This window comes from Chelonia mydas, chromosome 1, assembly GCF_015237465.2.
Source record: "Chelonia mydas isolate rCheMyd1 chromosome 1, rCheMyd1.pri.v2, whole genome shotgun sequence".
NCBI lineage: Eukaryota > Metazoa > Chordata > Testudines > Cheloniidae > Chelonia > Chelonia mydas.
Genome location: NC_057849.1, coordinates 241,322,829 through 241,338,760, shown reverse-complemented (window position 1 = coordinate 241,338,760; position 15,932 = coordinate 241,322,829). Strand labels below are relative to the sequence as shown.

The following is a 15,932-nucleotide window of genomic DNA, read 5'->3' as shown; positions in this document are numbered from 1 at the left end:
GCATGTCACTGTAAGGAAAAGCAGCCTTTGCTCCTTCCCTCTCTTTGGCTGGCTGCTCCAGCTGGTGAGCCAGCTGCCCTCTCTTCTGATGCCACAGCAGCCCCTGGTGAGCGAAAGGTGTAACTGCAGTACCTCTCCAGCAGAATGTATTATTCTGCAGAGGAAAAAAAATCTCCAGGGGATGTGAATTCTGCATGTGCGCAGTGGCACAGAATTCACCCAGGAGTAAGAAAGGTAAGGATTGAATGGCCACAATGACTGAATAGTATCGCACACACTTCAGTTCTCATGCCTGAATTGTGAGACTCTCAGATTTGAACCCTTTTTTTTACTCATGTTTATATCTGAAATCTCACTGAATGGAGCTCGGGACTGGGAGCAGGAGCCCATGTATTGAGTAACAAAACCACTGAAATATGGCCTGGTCATCCCTCCATCATGCGAGCAGGGCAAGGTCTCCACCATTACAACACCCAGCTCTGGTTATTTCCTCCATGTTGGTGGAGTGTGCCCTACCTCCATCCACTGCCTGCGGAGCCTGGCCAGAACCTTATGGGCTCTTCACTCCCAAACAATCAACCAGTGGGGAGGCAGTAACTGGAACTGTGTGGGATGGGGTGGAGTCAGATCCTGTGTTGATGGGGCAGCAGAGCATAGCATAGTGGAGTGGTATGAAGCAGCAGCTTCACTAAAAGACTGCACCCATGAGAAACTCAATCTTTAAAAAGAACTTTTCTGGAACTGTGACTCCCCCTGTGTTTCTGTAATGTTGTATTAGTATTCAGAAAATCACATGTGTTACAACTTTTCCAACTTGAGTTCTCTGGTGCTGGTGACTAGAATTTCTATTAAAAGCAGCGGTCTCTCCAGGCTGAGGTTGTAGCACAGTGTAGGTGTGCTTGCACTGCTGTTACCTGTGCTGTTACTGTTTAATGGATAAATAGAGTCCTACAGTCCCCCCAGGCATTGTTCCAGAACCACAGTCAGCACTAAGTTTGGCTATGTCTACCCTACGCGGCTTTTAGCGACATGGCTGTGCCGGCACATCCATGCTGCTAAAAGGCGCGCAGCGTAGCCTTTGTTTGTCGGCAGGAGAGCGCTCCTGCTGACAAAGTGCTGTTCACACCGGCGCTTTTCCTCGACAAAACTTTTGTCATTTGGGGTGTATATGTGGGGTTTTTTTTAATGCCTCTCAGTGACAAAAGTTTTGTCATTTGCTTGCCAGCGTAGACAAAGCCTTAATCTGAAAAGCACAAAAAAGTAGAGCAATGCTGTGGAGGTTGTCACCTTCTGCTTGCCAGAGCAATGGTAGGAAGGTGCAGATACAGAAAGATGGCAGTGTGAAGCACAAACTGCAAAGGGATGAGAGGGAGGGGGAAATTGAGGCAAAGCTAAAATGATTAAAAGATTGAGAGTCTCTTGCTGAATAATGACATCCCTTCTCTGAGTGTCTGTATGGAAAACTGCAAAGAGAATTTTTTACAGTAGAAAATTAGGTAAAGAGAAAATATTTTTGCAGACTTTTTTCATCCCTTGGCAGAGTCAAGAGCACTGATTCCTAGATGATCCAAGGGAAATCATAATTTGGTGAGGAAACTTCAGGCTGGATCACACACAAGACAGTTTCATGTTATAAAAATTTGCAAGCTTACATTTTTTTGTTGTTGCTGCTTTTAATTTCATGGGCACTTAAAAAACCCCCTACAGATTAATTTTCAAAGGGTAGTGCTAGTAGGTTTCATAAAGAAATTGTATGTAACACTTGGTAGGTGTGGAGAGATAAGAGGATGGGAGAAAAAAGCAGCTAAAAAAGCCTGAAGGATGAAAAGTGAGTTCCCTTAACATTAACTTCAAGTCTTTTTTGTTCTTCCTTTCTCATCTCCTGGCCCTCTCCCCTCAAATTCTTCCTGTGTTCTCGAAGTATGTATAATCCAGTACATTGTATCCATTAAATAATGAGATTCAAGATCAGGCCTTTAGTATAAACTGTTGGCTGTTAACATATTTATCTTCTTATAACATGTTGCTTTTTCTTCCTTTTTTAGGGCCCAGTTGACAATGTGCCTCCGTGCTATCATTAAGCATGACTTTCCTGGCCATTGGACAGCAGTTGTAGACAAGATAGGCTATTACTTGCAGTCTCAGAACAGTGGGAGCTGGCTTGGTAGCCTGCTGTGTTTGTATCAGCTGGTGAAAACTTATGAGTAAGTGGATTTCCATCAGTAGAATAGAAATCAGGGTTGTTATCTGAGCTGATTTCTTTACTTGGAAAGAAAGCCAAAAGAGTATTGACAATTCTGAGGGGAATTCAGATGAAGGATGCTTGCTTTCTTTTATGTAAATGACAACTATTCATCATGTCTATATTGACAGCAATTTGAGAGCAGAAAATACAGCAGCAGTCAGAGTTTTAGGGTATGTCTGTGCTGCAGAGAAAAACCCATGGTGCAGAATCTCAGCCTGGGTCAGTTGGCTCAGGCTGCAGGGCTAAAAATAGCAGTGTAGATGTTCCTGCTCAGGCTGGAGACCAGGTCCTGAAACCCAGTCGGGAAGTGAGGGGGTCTCAGAGCTCAGGCTCAAGCCTAACCGAAAATGTCGACACTGCTATTTTTAGCCCTCTGAGCCTGAGTCAGTTGTCCCAGGCTCTAAGACCTGGCACTGCAGGTTTTTCCTTGCAATGTAGACATACCCTAGGTGGGGTTGTTTTTTGTTTTTTTCCAATCTAACTTTTTTTTGTTTTTTTCCCCTTGAGTTTCTTCCTTGGGTATTTTACTTGAGTAAAACTATTTGTGAATAACCATCCTAAATGTATGTAACAACTTTGTTCTAAGGCTCCCAAAATGTTTTATGCACCACACACAAGAATCATGATCTTTATGTTCTGGTAGTGCCCAAAATGTGCTATGCACTGTCCAAACACAGGAAAACATAGTCTCTACCCCAAAGTGTGTCCGACCTTATCAGACAAGCAACATAAGAGAGTAGGGGAGAGGATTTCTCTCAAATACATACATTTTACAATGTAACTAAATGTCAACTCTCTTTATTGTTGTGTCACTGAAAGTGCAGCCTACTTGGGTCAGAAATTATAGCCAGATAGCTAATCCACACACGACAGCGAGGTGGGGGGGAGAAGGAAACTCTGAGTCACTACCACAATCTGTATACTAACATGAAATGCCATGGGTCAGCCAGAACTTACCTGACACACTGGATTGCAAAGTATAATAAATACATCTTTGAACCTGTTTCATGAGGCAGGACCTGAAACACCTCCTTTTTTTTTTAAACTGGATTAACTCATTGATTTGTAGGACTTGCCTTCCTTTTGACTGAGTTTATGGAAGTGTGGAGTGGGGAGAGGAAGAGGAAGTATGAAGAGAGACTCTGGGAGTAATATTGGTACACACAATACCTAGTGCCTAACAATCCATCAGTGTGTGGTTCTATGCCAAGATAAAATCTTGGAATATTTTATCCCCGCTTCTTAGGTAGGGATGTCTGTGGTTGACCCATGCTCAGAATATTTTATCCCCGCTTCTTAGGTAGGGATGTCCGTGGTCGACCCATGCTCTTTCATGTAGAGGAGCCTCTTGCAGTGAAGTCATCACCTTTGTCCAAGCTGGCCTGTACCTTTCTTGTTTCTAAAAGAGCTGGATTGTGTAAAATGGGAGCATGTGGGGAGGCGGGAGGAGGGGGGAGGGGCAAAGTAGTTTTGGATTGTAAGGTTGCTCAACTAATCTGTCCTCCACAAGGCTTAATGAGCAGTAATAGCCTTGCTCAGTATGGAATCCACGTGGATTTAGAAAGTATTGAAATGTAAAGTTAAGTCTAAAACTGAAGCTACACTCTGTTTTCCTTGACATCCAACTTTTCAAACTGTATTCAGGACCCTGGCTGTGTAAACCACACAGATAGCAGTTTGCACAGATGCACCGTGACACTTAGAATTTCTCACGAGTTGCTGCCTCTTTACAGGGCTTTCTGGCCACTGCCAGGAACTGAGAGAATGATTAATTCTTGGCCACTGCCAAAATGTGGAAGTCCACATTGAAGGCTAAAGTACTTTTTCTTTGTGAAGGAGTAGAGCCATCTGATGGCCCTTAGTTATTGTAATGCCGTTGTAGACATTTGGAGAAACAGGTATAATTTACTGGATAACAGGATACAACTTATTTTCTAGCTGTGCTTCAAAAGAAAATGCTGGATTGTGAATATGGTATCTGCTTTGTTGTATTTTTCTCCAATACTATGTATACCCTGGGCCTGATTTTCAGAGGTGCCAAACACTCTCTACTTCCTCTGACATCAGCTGGAGCCACAAGCATGTGGCATCACTGAAAATTAGTCCCATTCGTTATAAAATTCTTTGACCAGTTATTTATATTTATAAAAACACAAACATATGAATGTTAAAAAGAACCCAACAGGATAGCCAACCAAAAGAGCTTTCACTACCTGTTGAAGGCTATTCACTTATTTACTGAACACCAGCAGTGAGCTCGGTACTACAGGAACGTATAAAAAGTCATAGTCCCTGCTCCAAGAAGCTTACAGTCTAGTCGCAAGGAAAATATTATGTATTATTTGCATTACTGTAGCACCTAGAAGCCCTAGTCATAACCCAGGACTCCATTATGCTACTTGCTGTACAAACACAGAACACAGAGGTGGTCCCTGCCCCAAGGAGCTTACAGTCTAAGTAAGATTAATGCCACTATGGGCAGGACTAATGTTTACTTAACCTTTGTTTTGACATTTTTCCATCTGTTGGTAGAAGGGTTAGCATGCATTGTGTAGGCTGTCAGATGAAGGCTGGAGGAGGAGAGAAATGAATAAACACTGCACTCATGAATGTCAGGGTTTTTTTTTGTGGGTTCTTTTTTTTTTAAAGAAGGTAGAATAATTTGATTGTGGGGAAGGAGTAGGCATTAGATCTGGGAACACTCAGACCTGAGACATCTATGTTTGTCTTCTTTTGCAGGTACAAGAAAGCAGAGGAGCGAGATCCGCTCATAGCAGCAATGCAAATATTCCTGCCTCGGATTCAGCAGCAGATGATCCAGCTTCTTCCTGATAATTCCCATTACTCTGTACTTCTTCAGAAACAGATCTTAAAAATCTTCTATGCACTTGTGCAGGTAGGTTTCTGTGCACCGAGAGCGATGTAAAATTGTAGATTGCTGGGGACAACAGCCCACTTACGCACACAAAGCCAGCGTCATAAGATACTGATGATTCTGTACATGTATATAATTAACCAGCTAGCAATTCAGAACAACAAAATGTGTTGCACTTACCTCAAAATGCTATTCCACCATGCTCATAGGGTTCCAGAAAGCCTTAGCACATGCAGTCTTTGCAATATGCCCTAAAAGTTAATAGATTGAAGCCATTGTGGACTAAGAAGAAGGAGCAAGTCACAGGGCTTGTCTAGACAAACAGTTAGTGCACAGCAAACTGGGGTGTAAATCTACCTTGCACGAGCCTGCCACATGCTAACTGGCTATGTGGACCCTGCTGCCGTGTTCTAAATTCTTTTTCGAGATGTGTTGCACATGTCCATTCCACTGTTGGTGTCTGTGTGCCCAGAATATGGCCATTGGAAACTTTTCCCTCAGCAGTACCTGTCCCTGTGGCTTGAGCGTCCTCTGCTGTTGCACAACATCATGCAGTTATAAAGGGCAGAGCCACCCTCTTCCCCCCCTCAGTTCTTCTTACTACCCATGACAATCGTTGGAACTGCTCTGGCAACATTTGTCAGCCTTTGTGTAGATAGTCTTATGTTTAGTTGTAAATAGTTTTGGAATTTTTAATAGTTTTAAAAAAAATTCTGTTGCTGTTTCCTGTTTGGAGTGCTGTGGCCGGTGCTGGAGTATGCCCCTGGCACCGGGCTTCAAGGCCTGTGCTTCCTGCACAAAATCCTTGCCGTGAGTGATCTTCACGACTCATGTTTTAGATGCCTGGGCAAGACTCACTTAAAAAGACCAGAGCCAATTTTTTGGGGACTTTAAGCCTAGGACAAAGGAGGACAGGGAAGCTAGGCTGAAGTTCCTGCTAGTGGAAGAGGCACTGAGATCACCGTCGTAGCTATCCCAGTCTGAGTTGATAACGAGTGCTGCAGCTTCAGTCAGAAGTGTGCCTTCATGACCGTCCAAATCCCGGCGCTGGTCTCCTTCTCTGGTGCTCAGGAAGAGATATAAACCTTCCAAAGGGGCATCAAATCGAGGAAGATCTCTACCCTCCAATCCAGCTAAGGAGGAACGAAAGAAGTCGAGTAGAGCGCATTCCAGTTAAAAGTACGCCTCCTCCAAGTATGTGGCAATAATGGCGCTGTTGACTCCGGTGCCAGTACAGGCTCCGAGTCGAATCACAAACGGTACCCTTGACTTCAGTGGCATTGCATCGGTCAGAGATGATCTTGGTGCTGGCTATGCCAGGGGGGTTTGCTGCAGCAAAACACCTAAGTCTATCTGTACTGGTGTCTCCAGTGATACAGGAAATAGCTCTCCCAGTGCCATAAGATTCCCAGAACTGACTCCTGTGGTGCAGCTTTCAGTACCGCACCACTCTTCAATTTACAAATCAGCCTACCTGTCGGTACTGTCGGCGGGGAAGCTGGCAATGATGGCATTTCTTCAGCAGTCAGGATCTCTGCACCGTTCCCCCATACCGACGGACAGCCCTTCCATGGTTGGTTTGATGGAGAGTTCTCTTCTTCAGACTCTGAAGCAGAATTATACGTCTCTCAGCCTTGGGGCAAGATTTGCCGTTCCACTCCTAGACCCTACAACCACCCAAGATACCTTTGGGATCCTGCCTCAGGGCTTGCTCCGGTAATGTGGCCAGGAGGCCCATGGGGCCCAGTCCCTTATCAGCTGCCTTTTTGGAACCCTTGGGGGTCTCCTCTAGCCTTCATGTCATCCCCACACCCTTCCTATCTTGATCCAGGTGAGGCGAATCATTGCATTGTGTTGAACCTGCTCATGTGTCCAGTACTGGGCCTGATTCTGAGCAGCCAGCAGAAGAGATTCAGCTGAATCCTGTGTTGACTTCATCCTTTCCAAATGAGGAGCTTCCTCTGGGACAACATCATCCCCTCCTGAAGGTGTATCAGGAGTTACTATAGATGGTGGCTTCGGACCTGGACATTCAGGTCAAGGAGTTCAGGGAGCCCCTCATTGCCTCATTTTGTCTATAATAAGTTTATCTCAAGTGGGTTTGCCAATCAATTAGGCTATTTTGGAGCCTAAAAAGTCACTGCGGCAGACCCTCATCTTCGTTGCCTCCCACATGAAAGCATGCGGAGCGCAAATATTATGTGTCCTCCTAGGGGTTTGATTGCCTGTACTCCCATCCTCCTCTAGGGTTGCTAGTAGTTGCAGCCACTAATCCAGAATGCCAGGGTCCTCAAGTTGCCACCCCTGAATTCAAAGATGTAAAGAAGCTGGATTTATGTGGTGGAAAATGATATATGACTGGGGGGGGGAAGGGGGTTGCAGCTTAGAATTGCCAACCAACAGGCTCTAGTGGGATGTTTTAATTGTAGCTTGTGCGGTTCTGTGGCTAAATGTAAGGACCCGCTGCCTGAGAATGCTAGGCAGCAGTTCTCCTCATCATGTCTGAGGGCAGGTCAGTGGTGAGGACTTTGCTTCCGGGCAGGTTAGGTTCTGCAGACTTGGCTGCTAGGTTCATGGAATCTGCAGTTTCTGTGAGAAGGTGCTGTTGGCTGTGGTCTTCCAGTTTACCCCATGAAGTCCAGCAAACTGTCCTGGATTTTCCCTTCAGAGGTCCTTTGCTGTTCTTGGAGCAAACAGATAGCAGGTTCCATGACTCAAGGGCAACTTTGAAATCTTGTGTTTTGTATACACCAGCCCCAGCAAGAAAGCTCTATCAGCCTCAGCAGTCATGCTGGTGTACAGCTCTGGCTCCTCGTAAGGACCTGTTGAGGAAGAAGAGCAGGGTTTTTAGGCTTAGTCCTGCCTCTCAGCTTCTGCATCAACCCCTAGCCCTTCTAGACACCCAGGGAGTGTTAAGTAGACATACTGGTGGCTCAGTCGAGATAATCATGCTGGTCTCCATGATTCCAGATTCTGTTTTACCTAGTTTTGCAAATTTTCTCCTACTTCCTCAGTGCTTGGTTCTGAATTACTTCAGACCAGTTGGTCTTGAGCTCTGTGGAAGTGGGATATACCTTCCAATTTGTTTTCACCCCTCCCTCCCTTTTCAGGGACCTCTCTCACAAGGATCTCATCCTGCAGGAAGTTCAAGCTCCCCTTCAGATGTGTGCCACAGAAGAGGTTCCACAAAGTCTGAGAGGGACGGATGGTGTTTATTCCTGTTATTTCTTAATCCCAAAAGCAGAGGGTGTGTGTGTTTGTCTCAGACTGATCTTGGACTTGTCTTCTTAACAAGTATTTAAAAAAAATAATTTTGCATGGTCACCCTAGCTTCAGTTATCCCCTGCCTGGAGATATGGGGACCGGTATGCCGCCCTCAAGCTGAAAGATGCCTACTTCCATATGGTGATCGATCACGCTTACAGAAAATATCTCAGATTTCTGGTAAATCAGAATCATTGCCAGTTCACTGTACAATTGTTTGGTCTATCAGCAGCTCCCTGACCTGAAGAACTCTGTGTAAACTCTCAAAAAGCTTTTCTCTCTCACCAACAGAATATGGTCCAATAAAAGATATTGCCACACCCACCTTAGCAGCTCCCAGTGTTTTTACAGAGGTGTTGGCAGGTGTGGCTGCATTCCTCAGAAGATCAGGAGTGTGAGATTATCCCTGCTTGAATGATTGGCTGGTGAGAGGCTGATCCAGGATTCAGATGTTGTTCAGTGTATCTCTAATCCAGTCAATTTTCGGTGCACTGGGTCTGTTAGTCAACACAGAGAAATCTCTCTTCTTCCCAGTCCAGAGGATGTAGTTTATAAAGGAGTGCTGGACTCATCTTAAGCCAGAGCTTTCCTTTCCAGACTGTATGTTTCAGACAACTTGGGCCATTGTTATGGATCTCAAATCTCACCCAGTCATAACAGTACAAAACTTTTTGAGGCTCCTGGGGCATATGGCCTTGTACACATATGTGGTCCAATATGGCAGACTGGGCCTAAGAATTCTTTGGTGTTGGCTGGAGTCAGTTTACTCACTGAAACTATTTTCCTTTAAATTCAGTAGCAAGGGTGCCCTCTCAGGTTCTTGCCTCCCTAGATTGGTGGACAAGTCTGGACAATGTATGCAGTGTTGTCCTCTTACCCACGCTAAACTGACCCTCATGTTAGTGACAGATGCATCTGCATCTGCTGGGGGACCCATCCTGGTGCTCAGGGACTATGGTCTTCAGGAGACCTGTCTTTACATAGCTTTCAGTTCTCTGACATTTATATCAGGCTAGCATGTTAGGTTTTAGTTCCGCAGGTCAAGGGGAAGGGTCTATTAGTTCTCCCAGACAACACAGCGTCAATGTTTTACCTCAATAGGCAGGGAGAATCCTGTTCTTTCTCGCTCTGCCAAGAGGTAGCTTGATTTTGGGAGTTCTGCATTGTCAACTTGGTAGACCTCAAAGCATCTTACCTTCTGGGGTGCAGAACGATCTTGCAGAGCACCTCAGCATATCATTTACTAGTCACCATGATTGGATCTTCACCTGGATTTGCTGAGACATATCTTCAAGTGGTGGGGATCTCCCCAAATGGACTAGTTTGCCACGAGAGCTAAGAGAAAATGTCAGCAATTCTGTTCCCTGCAAAGTCACAGCCAGGGTTTCCTGACAGATATGTTCTTGCTTCCTTGGTTAAGCAGGTTACTCTGTTCTTTCCTGCCAGTACTGGTTATTCACACGGTATTGCTGAAGATAAGGCGGGACCAGGCCGGAGTCATACTCATAGCCCCAGCGTGGGCCTGCCAACACCGATTCTCTGCTCTCCTGGATCTGTCAGTGAAGCCTCTGATTTCCGTTGGACTTGGAACTAATTTCCCAAGACCATGGTGGACTGCTCCACCTGAACCTACAAGCTCTTCATTTAACCCCATGGATGCTCCATGGTTAGATGATAGAGAAGAGTCTTGTTCAGAAAAGGTGCAGGATGCCCAGCTAAACAGTTAAAAGCTATCTACTGGGGCTACTTAACTTTCTAAGTGGAGATGTTTTTCCATTTTAGGATTTCGCCTTCCTGTTCCTCCATCCAGCATGTTCTAGAATACCTACTGTATCTGAAATACCAATGGCTGGCTGTTAGTTTGATCAAGGCACACCTAGCAGCTATTTCTGTGTTCCAACCTAAGATGGATAATGGTCTGGGTTGGTTTTTTTTCTGACATCAGTGAGGTTTCTGAAAGGCCTCGACAAGTTGTACCTTAGGTGCACAGTCCTGTTTCCCCCATGGGACCTGAACTTAATGTTATCAAGGTTTATGCGTCCTCTATTTGAGCCTTTGGCTGCTTGCTGTCTACTACATCTATGAATGAAGGTGGCATTTTTGGTAGCCATCACCTCTGCAAGAAGGGTAGGAGAGCTGTGTGTGCGCTAATGTCTGGGCCTCCCTGTACAATCTTCTTTAAGGACAGGGTTTACTATCAAAGATTTGTCCCAAAGGTGGTGTCCATGTTCCATGTCAACCAGCCAATTTTCTTAGCTTTCTTCCCAAAACCACACTGGCAGAGGAACATTTTCACACTCTAGACATACAAAGAGTGCTGACGTTCTACCTGGATAGATTTATCCTCTCAACTGATCATGGCGATAATGGACAAAATGAAAGGTCAACCAATCTCTACTCAAATAATTTCTTCTAGGATAGCCTTATGTAACAACATGTGCTAAGATCTGGCTAATATCACCCCGCCAAATAGGATCACAGCTCATTTGACAAGATTGCAAGTGGCCTTGGCAGCTTTTCTGGCAAATGTTCTCATTTTGGACATTGGTAGAGCAGCAACCAACCTGGTCCTCGTTTCACATGTTTGCTTCCCATTATGCCATCAAGCAGGCCTTAAGAGATGATGCTAGAGTTGGATGGGCTGTCCTCCAGTATTTATTAAGATCAACTGTGGTCCCCCCTCCTCTTTCATGGCTTGTGAGTCACCAAAAGTGGAACTCATGTGGCAATCCCTCAGCGAAGAGTAAACGGTTACTAATCTGTTTCATAACTGCTGTTCTTTGAGATGTGTTGCACATATTTATTCCATGACCCACCTTCCTACCTCTTGGAATCAGAGTTCTGTCAAGAAGGAACTGAGGGGGCAAGGGAGCTGCTCTGCCCTTTTATACCTGCATGCAGTGATGTGCGCAGCAGAGAGCGCTCAAGCCACCCAGATGGGCACCACTAAGGGAAAAACTACTGGGTGCACAGATACGAAGAGTGGAATGGAAGTGTGCAATTCGTTTTGAAGAACTACAGTTATGGACCAGGTTACTAACCATTATTTTCCCTAATGTGCTTTTCTGTTTGGGATGGATTATTGGGTGTCACCATTTTAGGCCTCATCAGGATGATGGGCAATGCTGACGTGGGGGTATTTTATAAGCTGGGTGAAACCTGGCTATGGGGTGAGTTAAAACCACATTGAAATTGATGTGTGAGTGTGCCCTTCACTTAAGATAGTTCTGAGACGGTTAAGGGGCCATGTCGAAAACAAGGCCTAATAGAGCCTTCCCAAAATTTTTGGATTGTGTGCGTGAAGGGACTTTTCCTGAGTATTGTTTTGGGTAGGGGTATGTGCGTGTGTGGGAAGGCAGAACAGACAAAAAACAGGAAAAGACTGAAGAAGCAGCTGAAAACTTGGTGGCTGACCATAGAAGAAACTTGGGAAGAGGTTTCTGGGTCAAGGGTGTAAGCTAAAAAGAGTGCTGTTGGTGCTGTGAGCAAAAGAAGCTGTTTCTTGCTGTTTGATTTCTTTTGTGTTCAGAAACACAGGACTTGGTATGTTCTTTATAAATAAACAAAACTGCATCAAAGAAGAAATACCTGACTATCACCAAATTCTCCTGCTAACTGAAACAACCTGGTAGATCCCAAATTTGCTCAAAAAGGATAACGTTCAAAGTGCACTAGGGAATTTATTGCGTGGCAGCAGGCTCCATGTGGCCAGTTATTGTACAGCAGGCTAGCAAGAGGAAAATTACACCCCTTGCCACGCACTAACAGCTCATCTAGACAAGAAGCTCTCACAGAGAATGGCTTGTCCTCAACCCCTTGCTTATCTACTAAGGAGGATCTAGCTCGAGTGCCTCACTTAACAACACACTTATCTCGCAAATGTCCTATAAAAGAGCCAATATTGATCCCTGCCATTTCCTCCAGCTGCTTTCTCCAGCTTCCCATCACCAGTTTTGTCTGGATGGAGCCATAAGAAGCTTGCAAGTTGCTCTCATCTATGTGCCAGTCTTAGATATTGTTTGGGGCACTTGACTACATCTTTTAGCTCACACAAAACAGAGAGAGAAAGAAGGGTGTCTTCCATGTATTGAAAATACTGCATGTTAATTGCTAGGCAGCTTATCTTACATTTCTCACTCTGTTCACTGCTTCTCTAGAATCAACAGTATTTCAGCTTGATTGACCACTTATCTTTTAATTAGTCTGTTTTGTTGGCTTGATATGTTTTCCCTTAAAATTTTTCACAGTCAGCTTTAGAGGTGTAAATTTGCAATTTTGCACTATAATAAATAAAACTCGTTTAAAGAGAAGCTACAGTTTCCAAGAGAGGTGTAAATAATGTAGAAATGCTTTATGTTCCTTTGAAGAAAATTAACTTGATTTATCCTTAATTTTTCTTCTTCCCCTGTTTCAGTATGCGTTGCCACTCCAGTTGGTGAATAACCAGACCATGACTCAGTGGATGGAGATTTTCCGTACTATCATCGATAGAAATGTGCCTGCTGTAAGGTTTACTTCACTGGAGAGAGACTGACATTGATTTCTTTAGGGTGGGAAAATGGGGATGGTCCATGTGGAGAGGTTATTGAACTCATCTCTAAAGATACCATCCAGGCAGGAATCTCACTCTTAGGACTAGTGTCTCTGATACAATTCATGCTCTTAAGATTTTTGACTGTTCGAGGTAGCTGAACAGTATATACTCCAATTTTGGATACTTCAGAGACTCCAAAACGTTTTAGCCAGTTTGTTTCAGAAACAGGAAGGAAAAGCTCACCACGAACATATAGATATGTAATGTCCACTCCATGAACATATAATGTAAACACACAATCTGTATCTGTTCCTTCTTTTCCTCATAAAAGACATAAATAATTCCAAAGGAACGGGTTTAAGAACAATATCAACAGGATGAACCCACATAATTTAAACCCTCAAACTCTGAAAGAAGATGGGTGGGTAAAAGTCAGTTTTCCAAGATATGTTCAGAGAAGCAGAATTACTGGGTATGGTAAATCTCCCTTCTGAAAAGATACCTTCTGTACAAAATTCTCATTCATGGAGATTAAGTAGCCTTGGGGAAAATAGCACCAATAAACACTTTATCTGATGCCTGTTTCAGGCAAATATGAGCAAGGAATTAGGAAGGGTTACTAAATTTGACACACACACATTAGGGAGGAAACAAATTCTCACAGAGGGTTTGGACTCTCATGTCCTGGAAGCAGAATCATAGATCTGTGAGATTGAGGCTGGAAACCTGCCAAGAGACTGAATAGAAGTAATAGTTTACAGTCTACTCCTGGCGGCATTCTGCACCAAAAAATTAAAATTCTGCAAATTGTATTTGTCAAAATAACACTACGTAATCACTCCAGTTTAAATTATTTTGCTAATTTATTTCAAAATACCTGTCAGCAATACAATACAGACACACACAAAATTTTCCCCAGGAGTAGAGAGTTAAAGAAACCCCCTATGACAACCCAGTTCCTGTTTCTCTGCCCTCTTCCTCCCCCAGCCAATATGCAAACCCCCTTGTCCCTCAAGCCTCAGGGCATACCACTCAGGGCATGCTGAGAACTGCAGCTGCCAGGAACCCTCTAGCTCAGTGGTTCTCAAACTGTGGTCTGTGGAGCACCAGTAGTCCGTGAACTCCATTCAGGTTGTCTGCGGATAGTTCCCTCTAAGGTGCATGCCTGGGCGGCTGCACATGAGAGAATGAAGGGCCACCCACCTAATTAGTGGAGCTGTGCAAGTGTGGCTCCACTAATTAGGTGGCTGGACCCTGGAGAAGACGCACATGTAAGGTGAGGTGGTGGCCTTGGGAGGGGTGTAGGGGATAGGTGGGAGGGGGCAGTGGGGTGAGAAGAGGGGGTGGGGGGAATTTGGGACGTGCAGGGCTGCGACAGCCAGAGAAAGAGGTCACTTTCCCCAGCTCCAGGGCTGCAGCTGCTGGGGAGAGATGACTCTCCTCCCCAGCCTCAGCTCTGTGGCTGCTGTGGCGGGGGAGCGACCCCCCTCCTTCCCAGCCCCAGCTAGGAGGCTGCTGCGGCGGGACAGAGAGGGCACATCAATCGCATTAGAAAGGTAAGACTACTGATATTAAATATGAGTTATGTGCTTTTATTTGTAGAACAAAAACCATTTATTATTATTGAGGTTTTTTTTTAATAGAGCTTTTATCCAAAGCGCTTTACTATAGTTAGCTAACGGTACAAACAACATTTGGAAAGATCATTAAGTGGTCCACTGAGACCCTCAGAAATTTTCAAGTGGTCCGCAAAAATAAGTTTGAGAACCACTGCTCTAGCTCCTTCCCTCCCCCCAGCAGTGTCTTCTATGTGCGAGCTCTGCTCTGCTGGGTCCAGTGGCCCTCGTGGCAGCTAGCAGCACTGCAGCCCATTTTTGCAGGGGAAAGGAAATTCTATGCGCACAACGTTAATTTCTGCAAAATTCTGCCATGTAGTCAATATACATATATACATAACAGTAACCTGAGCCCAACAGTGATAAGTAGTTCTGTAATTAGATTGTATTTCAATGCATATGCAAAGGGATGCACAGGGGTGATTGTGCAACCTTAACTTTGGCATGTCCTAGTTTTTGAGTGCTTCCGTTCACAATCTTATTCTCCTAACATCTTTCGTATGAATGTATGGTATATGCATATACACGTGATTATTTTATATTGTATATAATATGAGAGTGCAAACATAAATACAGTAAATACAGCTTTTTAGATGGGTCATTTTCAACATAATAGTACATTTGGAGGATCACATCAAAAGAAAAAAATCCTATCATATTTTATTCTGGTAGCTAATATTATCACTATTAATAAAATCAAAATGTTAATGTTTGTATCTGAATTTGTATTAATTCACTCAGTAAGTGGGGTTTTTTTTTAATTTAATTTTTGTATACTTTGGCTGATGGATTGATTGATTTGTAGGAGACATTACAGATTGATGAAGATGATAGGCCAGAGCTGGTGTGGTGGAAATGTAAGAAGTGGGCATTGCATATCGTAGCTCGTCTTTTTGAACGGTAATACAGTGATTAAAAACTAAAGTGGCATAAAAATGTTAATTTTTACTTAGCTATCTTTTATAGATATTGTTATGCAGACTGTATATCCTATATTCATACTGCACAGGCACGATATATTTATGATGTATGTATGTGCAGGTATTCTGAGAGGTAATATACGAGTGGTAAAAGCCGGGGACTGGGAATCCGATTTCTGGATTTTGATCTTAACTCTGTCACTCACATTATATGTGGCAAATAATGGAATTTCTCTGTGTCTCAGTATGCCCATCTGTGAAACTGAGCTAATGCTTAACTACCTCACAGGGGCATTGCAAGCTTAATTGTTTGGGAAATGCTTGGATGAAAAACACTGTAGAAGCATAAATGATTTATTTCGATTTCTTGTCTGCTCGTCCTGGGAACTTTTCAGAATAATTTTTTGTCTTGTCCTTTGCCTGGTGGAATGATGACCAAGGTTTTATTTCAGACGTTTTTCTTCGTATTCAGCATATA

General features: G+C 43.9%; 1 protein-coding gene across 4 annotated transcripts in view; it reads left to right on the top strand.

The window, feature by feature from the left end:
• IPO8 (importin 8) overlaps positions 1-15,932 on the top strand; it is a 68,697-nt gene that overhangs the window by 12,792 nt on the left and 39,973 nt on the right. For all 4 annotated transcript variants that reach the window (XM_037878327.2, XM_037878347.2, XM_037878332.2 and 1 more), the window contains 4 exons: positions 2,046-2,204; positions 4,985-5,141; positions 12,799-12,888; positions 15,340-15,434. In XM_037878327.2, the coding sequence (XP_037734255.1) occupies positions 2,046-2,204; positions 4,985-5,141; positions 12,799-12,888; positions 15,340-15,434 (501 nt within the window). The remainder of the gene's footprint in view (positions 1-2,045; positions 2,205-4,984; positions 5,142-12,798; positions 12,889-15,339; positions 15,435-15,932) is intronic.